At 43.5% G+C, this 10,225-nt stretch overlaps 1 protein-coding gene across 1 annotated transcript in view; it reads left to right on the top strand.

Annotated features, from left to right (window-relative positions):
- The first annotated feature begins 641 nt into the window (after positions 1-641).
- The window catches only part of myo10 (myosin X), a 120,418-nt gene continuing 110,834 nt past the window's right edge, over positions 642-10,225 (top strand). Inside the window, exon 1 of the mRNA XM_071492690.1 lies at positions 642-738. Within this exon, the coding sequence (XP_071348791.1) occupies positions 718-738 (21 nt within the window). The 5' untranslated portion in view covers positions 642-717. The remainder of the gene's footprint in view (positions 739-10,225) is intronic.

Here is a 10,225-nt window from a genome sequence, read left to right as displayed (position 1 = left end):
TTGTAGATGTTTTCTGAAAACTGTATGTCAAGGATTTTGACCTTGGGAACAGTCTGTTAGTTGCTGTCTAGATAAAATGTGTTTTATCTTCTTGGATTAAGAATCAACTCTTCACCTCACAGGCTGTACATAAACTACAGTCTCTTATTGTTTGAAATCTGTTTTCTTCACCATCCTGCCTTTACCTGCGAACACCTCCACACTTCGCTCAGCTCGGTGTCAGCAGGAGGAGTCAGAGAGACGGCGGGGCTGCAGGAGGCGGTGGCGGGGGCGGGGGCGGGGGGGGCGCCGCTGGGGGTGGAGCCTCAGGATCATTGTGCCCGGTCTGACTGACTGACTGACGGAGCGTCTCCAAAGTTTACCGGCCTCTCAGGAGCTCGCTCCTGGTGACTGTTGACCAAGCGGACCGGCCACCGAGCCACCGGTCGGAGAGGAGCCTGGGCTCCGGCAGCAGGAGACCCGCAAGTTTCTTCTTTTCTTTCTTTTAAAGAGCTCCCGGTGTCTCTGCTGGAGCAGTAACTCATGAAACAAAGAGTGAATCCACTGCTGTAGCTCTGCACTGACTCCAGCCGCTGCGCTGCGTCCTGCAGACCCCCGGAGGAAGAGCATGGACTGACGCTCCGGGATCTGCCTCCTCTCGCTCTGCCTGGAGTCACAGCATCAGCACAGGAGCTGGGTGTCCACAGTAAACCCCCGGGGACTGAAATAACGAGGGCGATGGATAACTTCTTCACGGAGGTAAGAAGGCACCGCTCAGGTCTTTCTCTGCTTCATGTCCTGTTGGACAGGCTGTTGGACAGGCTGTTGGACAGGCTGTTGGACAGGCTGTTGGACAGGATGGACTCCAGGCGCTTTCTCTCTGCAGCTGTTTGGTTTCAGAAGACTTTTACTCCTGAGCAGAACTTTTAAGACATGAAAACATCTTTAAACGTGTTATTCTGCAGATGATTGTTGATTGAATCTGTGCAGCAATAAAGTGAGTATTAACTCACCGCAGAGCTCCACAAAGTCATTGTGAGATGCGTCAATATGGAAATAAACACAGTGAGGTCAACATCAGCTCACTATATGACTCTATTGAAGCATGACAGGGGTTATATGGGAGTAAAGGTGCCATAAAGTTCTTCAAATTGGCCCTAAAGTCATAGCAGGATGCCACACACGCACTGTGGGCCCCTGTAGGTATATCACAGGGATGTTACAGGGACCGTGCTGGTCAGACTGGGGTTTGGACGGGGTCCCAGTGGATCTGTGGTATTTCCGCACCTCTTTTCTCGTTTCCTCCAAGAAGAAGAAGAAGAAAAAAAGCCCTGTAAAGCTATTAATAGAAGTCTGAACCTGTAGCCCACGGGGGTTGATTGGCCAGCTCAGCAGACAGCCGCTTGTTGAGTCCTTGTTCTGGTCTGGTTCTTGTCCTGGACTCTGCAGTTTCAGGAGCCTCCTTCCAGTGTCAGTGCTTTAAAAGCTGCTTCAGTCATTTTATTAGATTTATGGGGAAGTTATGGTGAAGCTGATGTGAATGTTCCACTTTGTGTTTGATTAATAACTTTTGTCTGAATCATTTTAAGTTTATCTTGAGCTTTTGTTCATTATGACCTAAAAATCTTCTATAAAACTTTTTTTTTCTTCCTTTTTTTTGTAAGAAAAGTTGTTATTAATCCTTTTGACACCCTGAAAATGTCTTGTCATCCTAAGAGGAGTGGAAACAATTCAAACAAAAGTGCGAAACATCAGTTTCAGTCATGGTGGCTTTGGTCAGTCTAGCAGGTGTGTGAGCTCTGTGGACCAATCAGCAGGTGGGAGGGTGGGTGACCCTGGTTCAGGTGGGTTTGTTCTCCATGATAATGAACCGCAGTCCTGTCTGTGTAAATCTGTCACCAGTTGTGACTCACAGCTAATTTAAGCAATAACTGCGGTGGATTTACGGTGTCAGTATACCCACGGCTCTCTGTGATGACGTCGGCCAGGTAACGGCAGCAACACCTGAGTCATTCCTCGGTGTTTTCTCCAGGCTTTTAGGGAAAGAGTCTGTCACCGCTGTGGCTGACATTTCGCTGACGGGTTGGCTCAGAGAAAACAAAACAAACGATTTAAAACTGGTTTCTCTTCAGGCAGTGGTGTAACAGTGAGAAGAAGTTCTGCTTCCTGGTTGACAGACTGCCTGCTTTCTGATTGGTGCTCATCCGTTTTTCAAAGTCCAGAGAGGTTTTCAGCAGCATGAAAGGCCAAAGGTCACGTGACCCACTGAGCTCATAGGTGCCTGTGTGAGCTTTCAGCCTGAGCAAAACAAACACTGTGAGGTTGAAGAGCTTTTTTCTTCCCCTGCAGCAGAGATGTCTCATGACGAGTGTGTACAGTACATCTGGCTGCTGAGCTTTCCCTGGAAATCTCAGAGAGAGAGAGAGAGAGAGAGAGGGGGAATATTTGTGAGTGCCAGAAGCAGGCAGGCGTGCACAATCGGCTCAAATATCGGCCTGCCTGCCTTTATATCTGCCAGCTAATCGCAGCCGAAACAAAGAGCCCAGTCTTTAAGGAAAAGGGCATTTGACAAGGAAGTAAACCAGCTTCCAGCTCCTGCAGACGGAGGCCAGTGGTTTGAGCAGGGAGGAATGTGGACCGGGAAGGAAACCGGAGTGTTTCATATTTATAGTGAAGACAGTTTAGATGAGGCTGGACAAAGACGCTCTGTTGATAAAGGTCATCGAACCTTCATCTGTCCTTTAACTGTGAGGAGCCTCTTTCAGGTTCCTGGTTCACTCCTTCAGTGTAAAAGACAAAAGACATCATGGGTACATCTTGAGTTCAGAAACTGTTTTGTATTTAATTCTTCATCCTTGTTTGGAGGACGTTCTGTTTTCTGCTTGTCACCTTTTAGCATTTTCATTAGCCTAAAGATAGAAATCGAGATTCAAATTTAATTTTTGGATTTCCAGAAAGAAATTTCTTCGTTTTTGAGTTTTTTACTGAATTGTTTCAGTATAATCTTGAATTTTCGGACCCCCCCCCCCATTTGTGGTGAAACACACAATTTTCAGTTTTAATCCTAAAGTGTCAGGTTTTACAAAAATGTCCGATTTTAATCCTAAAATTCAAAATATCCCAACATTTTTTCTAAAGATTTGAGTGCAATCTCTGACTTTAAACTTTAATCCTGAATTTTCAGTTGCATAATATAATAACAACTTTTCTGGTTAATTCTTTAAAAGGCTCGTAGAACCTCAGTATTTGTGTTTAATCAGTTATTTATTTTGGTTTTAATCCCAAATTTAAATGTTTAATCCCAATTTGTTTTACAAATTTCTTTTGTGTGTGTTTTGAGTGTAACCTCAAATTTAAATATTTAATCTTGAATTTTTAGCTGCATAACATTATTTTTTTTAACCTTTTCTGGTTTATTCTTGAAAAGGCCTGTAAAACCCTAATATTTATGTTTAATCAATAATTTCACTCAGTTTTAATCTCATCATTCCAGTTTTAACAAAATGTTTGGTGTTAAATCCCAGTTTTAATCCAGTATAGTTGGTGTTTGACAAACGGTCTAATCCAGATTTTTTGGCTTTAATCACAGAATTTATTTATTTTTTAACTTTTGGGGTTTTGCAAAACTTTTCAGCTGCACTTATGCATTTTCTGATTCAATCCTGACTCATCAAATTAATTTCTGTTTGTGTTTTGTCTGACGTCTTAGATTTACTGAGGTGTTTCATCACTGAGACAAGCAGTAGTTACCACCATCATCAGGATCATTCGCTTGTCTTCTGTTAACTTCAGTTGCAGGGTGTCACAGGTCCGATGAAGCTGTTAAACTGAACTAATGAATGACCAGTGTAAACACAGCCAGTGTTATTCACAACACTCGTCAAGAGTGTGTTATTTTCAGCACTCGGTGCCTGCAGACACTGAACTGACTGTGGTTCACGGTGTTTTGGGAGGAGGATGATGATGAGGAGAAGCTTCTCCTATGAATGTCAGCTGAAAACACTTCTATACTTTGTTTAATGAGGTCAAAGGTCAGAGACACCAGCCTCAGTTTAACTGAATGTTACATAGAAGAGATACAGCAAAGCACATTGTCTCAAACCAAAGGGACACAAATGTGTTGACGGTGAGACATCTTTTAGCGGGAGTTTTCTCGTGTCTAATTACTGAGTTGCAGCCAAAACAGTCTGGACCAGGGTCAGTTCAGGGGCTATAAATAGAGTCTGACCACAAATCCAGACTGCAGGTTTTCATCACTTTGTCATTTTCTTGAAACATGAATCGGTTTTCCTGTCCAACGACTTCCAGAATCGCTTTTCATCCTGTGCAGGTTTTAGTCTGATGCAGGGAGAAGCTGCCAAACACAGAAACATGCTGCACAGACAGGACCTGATTTAAAGTGTTGAGGACAAGCACAACTTAGCCGAGTGTTTGGATGTAAGCTGCTAGTAGCTGATATTTTCTAACAGAAGTTGATGTTTTAGGGACAGACTCATGTATGGATGTGTACTGGCTTCATGCACATTGGATTTTGGCCAATCATGTAGTTCTCTTCTGAAGTGATGGAGCTTCCTCCTTTATCACAGCCACCAAATATGAGTTGTATTCCTGCAATAACGGGTTTTGTTGTCATTCAGTTCATGTATTATGCTCATTCCTACATGTATCTTTACAAAATCATTGCATAATGTCAAGACAGTAAGTGTTTGGTGTCTCACCTAAAGAAATACCATCAATCCGAGTCCAGATGTGGTTTCAAAACCACTTTCATTCTGGTAAGATAATCATATTGGAAGTTAATTTTACCACATCTAAGCCATAACAGACCTAAAAACCTCCGAACCTGTTCTGTAGTTTTGTATATTACCATGTTAATGTGAAAAGTGAGAACCCACAAATATGAATTCTTATTCTCAGAGTGGAAAAACTTCTCTGGTGGCTTTCTGAAGCACTGATACTCTCCACTGAAACCAACACCAGCAGCTGTTGCAGGCAGGACGAGGCAGGTTTCATCCAGGTTTCAAAGCCCGACACCCTGAAGGCTGCAGAGGAGAGCGATCCTAGTCGGTGGGCGTCTCTGATTGGCCGATATCCAGCAGCCAGCAGTGGATCAGTTTGTGCTTTGAGGCACAGAGACCTGCAGTTGTGTTAGAAGGTGGAGTGTGTGTGAGTGTGAGTGTGAGTGTGTGTGTGTGTGTTGACACAGTGGAGTCGGTCGTTGAGCCTTTCAGACAGTTCCAGGGTTTGTTTTTATTTGAACTGGTGGGCGGGGTTCCACCTGTCCACCAATCAAACATCAGGTCTGCCTCAGGTGTGGGTTTGCAGTCAGGTTCAGAACATCAGACGCAGAGAACAGAGACCTGGATCCAGAACAGACCAGAGATCAGTCAGACCTATGATTAACAGGCTGTACATTTACCTTTTTACATTTGTAAAGACATGAAAAAGACCAGACTGCTTAAGAACTGATGCCTGAAAAGCTTCATCAAATCTTATGTCCCCATTATCTGCACCCCATCATGCCTCCGTTAGCTTGTAGCATTTCTTCCTTGTGCGTCTTCTTTTCTTCTATTAAGTTATTAAGTTAAGAAGCCGGTTTTATCATGGTGGAGTGGAGAAGGAAGTGACTTTCGTTTCCAGTTAGGGGAACAAGTGCTGCTGGTTGTTGCACTTAATCAGGCTGAACATGGACATTTGCATAGAATTGAACTTTTTTCCTCTTTGAATCTCTGTGATTTGCATGCGTATTGAAGTTCAGATTTGCAAGTCGGTATCTGAGAGTTAGGGGTTTCAAAAATAAAATGTAAATAGTTCTGATAATTGATGAATGACTATTAAGTTTATGACCGAACATCCACAGATTTCAGCTTCTCAGATGTTTTTATATCATTTCAGGTTAAATAACTTTGGAAGATATCACCTAGGGCTCTACATGTTTGACTTTTAGTCGGATGATTCATTTTAAAAAGGTAGTTGCAGCGGTGATAAATAGGAAATGAAATAAAAGACCTGACTGGCTCAATCAAGTAAAATTACCATCATCACTTTTTCCTTTTTGCACACAACAAAAATTGTCTGACACTGGATAAAAATAAGTAGCAGAGCGAAGATGAGGAGATGTTCTTTAGCAGCTGAAAATCACTCTGGGTGAATCTGCCAACTTTTTTGGCAGATTTTTAACTTTTAACATCTGAACACCAGTGTGTTGTGACCAGGCACTTCAGCCTAAGAAAGATCATTCTTTCTCAGTTTGTTTTATTTGAGTGATTTTTTTAGGGGGCTATGAAGGTAAAAATGAATGAAAATCTTGTGATTGAGAGGAAAAAAAAGCAAAGATTTGAAGAAATTTTGTGCATCAGTTTTCTCAGTAGGTGAGAATATCCAGGTCTGCAGAGCTGTGTTGCATTAATCGGCTATTGTGTTGGAAAATGAACCCAGGAAGAGAAATGATCGGCGCTGCAGCTTTGGCAGCCTGAGCTCAGTGTTGGTGATGAGCCGTTCAGAGGTTTGAACTTCGCTGAGAGCTGCTACTTCAGGGCTGTAATAAATAAAAATCACACGCAAAGTTATCCTTCCAAAATAAGCCTGTCAGAATCTGATCGTTGAAGATCGTTAACCTGGTTTTCAGGACTCCTGTGGACCTCAAACCTACGGGGAACCTACGGGGCTTTTTACTCTCCAAGTCTCTCCTGCTCCTCCTCCTCCCACGAGCTTCAGCTGCCTGCATTTCTCATTAAAGCCATGAAAAGTAACAGCCCAATCATAGACGTTAATAGGCTCACCACAACAAACAAAGCCCTGCCCAGTTTATACTGCTTCATTTTAACCATGTACGAGTTCCTCTGCTGCGTCAGAGTGTTTCTCTTCCCTCCCTCGGCTTCTGCGGGGCTTGTTTTAAAGCTGAAACCCGACACCTGTGGAGCGGTTTAAAGGAATTTAAACAGCTAGCAGATTTGTCATTTTGTGCACTGCAGATGCCCCCTCCCACATCCCCCCTGCTCCTCGTTGTCCTCGCAGGACAACTGTGGTGTACATACAGCTGAATTCCTGCTCAGTCTGCAGGTTTACTGAGGTCACCCCGACAAGTGACCAATCAGAGACTGAGGAATCTGAGAGCAGTCATGTGTCCTGTTTAGGCCCCTGTCTATAGTAGAAAGAAAGTCGTGGGAGACTAATGAACACCAAAAATAAAAATACAGATACAGAATATGGCCAAAAGTATGTGGACAAACTTGATCTGGGAAACAGCAACTTGACAAAAGAAATTCTAAACACAAAGTCCATTTACTTTCTATGATTTCAACCAAACATCATGATCTTCCTCACTGAATGGAGCTGCCTGGTTTTAATGGAGATGGTTTAGTTGCTATCATGTGACCTAGGTATGGAACAGGTACGTGGACACCTAAAATCTCCAGCCTGAACTGAGACCAGTGAAACCGTTTCTGTGTGGATCTGGCTTTGTGCTCGTGAGCAGCGTCATGTTGAAACAGGGAAGAAACAAATTCAAACTGTTGACATAAAATTGAAAGAACACCATTGTCTAAAGTTTCATTGTATGTTGTAGCAATGAAATTTCCCTTAGTTTGAACTAAACAAAGCCGGAAAAAAAGGGGCGTCCACATACTTTTTGATCCCCAAACTGTGTCTCAGTTCCAAATGAAGTTTCTTTCCCAGACTCACATATAGGCAGTCGGCATCTTATGTCTCACGTCATTTTAATGTGAGTTAAAAAAAGGCTGCTGGCTCAGTCATGGCTTCTTATGCCGCTGCTGAAATAACACCTACTCAAGGAGGCAGACACTCTGGACACGAGCCAGAGCCGCCTGCACTCGATCTCAAACTAGTCTCACCGCTGTCAACCGACTGTATGTGGGGCATAGGGGCAACTGTGGCTGTGGGAAATCAAACAAAGTCTCAGGCAGGCCTGTAGCCCCAGACCCAGACCCAGGCCCAGACAGGAAACCTATTTATTTTTATTTCCTCCTTTGCCTGCAGTGGTGAGCGCGTTCCAACATTTTCATTTTAATTTGTCATTTTAATGAGCAGCTCAGCAGACTGGTGGCGAAGCAGGTAGAGAGACATTGGACTTTGTGTGGTAGAATTTTGTAGACTTAAAGCGTCCACCCTGCTGAAGTGCCCTTGAGCAACTTGTTGCTCTCAGCTGTTCTGTAGCTGAACTCCTCCTTCAGCAGAGGAGGAAGAGGACAAAGTTTCCTACAGTGCTGAAACGATTAGTTTAAATCATTGTGCTAATTAATTCTTTTACAGCCGATTTCGACTTAAGAGTTTTATGAACTAAGGAGCCACAGGAACTGAACTGTTTTCTTTGCATTTTGGCTTTATTTCATAGACGTAGTAAAGAGAGACAGGACGGGGGTGGGGTGGTGGGGTTGGGGTTGGGGGGGGGTCAACCTGCTGCGATAAGGACCTAGGTGAGCTGCTGGGGCAACCTGGCCTTCCAGTTTTCAGATTCAGAGATATATATTTTGCAGACAAAAAAAAAAAATCTCCATCCATACTAACGCACCTAAAAAACCTGAATCACATGACCGTTCACGTACACTGGGCATGTGTATGCCGGTGTGAACAGCTCTCTGTTTGAGCTCTCTGCAGATGGTTAGTTGTAGGAACAGTAAAAGCAGCTGTAGCATTACCTGCACATTAGCTGTTAGCAAGGACAATGAGGTTGTCAACGCTTGTAATTTGTTATCCATGTGGCGTTCACCACGGGTAGTCGTGACTGATGACACCCAATCAGGAAGCGAATGTGGGCACGTGTGTCATCGATTCCAAAGGTCTGAATCTCCGTTGTTGATCTCCAGATTGTCCTCCAGGTTCTTCCACATCTGCTTCTTGTGTCAGTTGTAGGTTAATCCATGATTTAGATGCTACAATAGCAGCCTTGTGTGTGTAGGTCCATGTTATTGTGATAAAGAGGCCGCCACAGACGACGAGGCCGGTCCTTGGTGGTGAAGGCTGAGCCCACACATATGTTTTGACTGCAAACGCATCAGTTTAGAGGATTAGGAATCCAGGATTAGTGTTAAAATTGTCTTTGTTTTTCTTTTAATTTCAAAAAAATGTTGAATCTCCTTTGACCTGTTTAAGCTCAGTCACAGCTGTAAACAACAGGAGTGCATCACAATCATTTAGTCCTGCGTGAGGTGTTTTTGTGAAAACCTTTCAAACTCCAAGTCTTCAGTTTGATGACACTGAGAACCTTCAGCAAGGGCACTAAATCATTTGTTATCACGTTCCTCTTTTCTCTCCCTCCATTCATAAATCTCTGTGTCCTCTTTACTGTTTCATCACCTTCCTCTCCCTCTGTTCTCTGCCGGCTGTTCTACAAAGTTTCGTCTTCCTGCCCGGATGGCTCTAAACATTCCTCTGGGTCCGGGCACTTCCTCACCTCTCACTCTCTCCAGCTCCCTTCACACGTGTGCTCATACAGAACATTGTATGCAGAAAGATGTGATGGATGTATAGAGAAAATGCGAGACTGTCCTCCAGTAGAAAAATGAGCCCACAGGTCGTCTGTGCAGCAGGTTATTACGACCCATAGTTACATTTTGTTGCTAGTCAACATCTAGTGGCCATAGTAATTATGACAGAGGTTTGTTCATAATATAAAATGTCCAGAACTCAGTTCTCACTCAAGAACTTGAGTATTTTGTTAAACAATGTAGAGACTAAGCCAAACTCGGTGTTTGAAAGTTCAGGTGCTCACAAAAGTACAAAGTACGTCAGTTCAGATGCAGCTCATGACCTTTGCTGTCACCCGACCTCTCGATGACCTCGCTGTCATTGTGCAATAAAGCAGAAACTCCATTAAGATAATGATAAAAACCATCACTCTACCTGTAGGTGACATGCCTACATATTTTCCCCCAGAATCAACCTGGCGTACGTACTTTACGGTACGAACTGTTATGCTGCTGCATGAGAGGTCATTTCTTGGTTCGGTGGCTGCAGAGGTGATATTTAAAGAATTCAGTAAAGCAGGTTTTAATCTGAGATACTCTCCTGACACTAATCCCTCAGCCTCCTGGTGTGTCGCGGTTCCCCCCCTGTTGAAATGGTCAATTAAAACCAGGACTGGAAGTTTCTGGATCCGTCCCTGTTTGATTTACCTTCACTGACGAGGCCACACTGTGCTGCAGGAGTGTTTGGATCTGGGTGTACATAGCTAAAGGCAGTTTACACTTGTCATAGACAAAGCATTATATAATACACACCCATTGGA

The sequence above is a fragment of the Trachinotus anak genome, unplaced genomic scaffold (genome assembly GCF_046630095.1).
Source record: "Trachinotus anak isolate AG129_WGS33_773 ecotype Australia unplaced genomic scaffold, CSIRO_AGI_Tana_v1 ptg000012l, whole genome shotgun sequence".
In the NCBI taxonomy this organism is placed as follows: domain Eukaryota; kingdom Metazoa; phylum Chordata; class Actinopteri; order Carangiformes; family Carangidae; genus Trachinotus; species Trachinotus anak.
The sequence above is the reverse complement of the archived record's forward strand: the minus strand, read 5'-3'. Positions and strand labels throughout refer to the sequence as shown.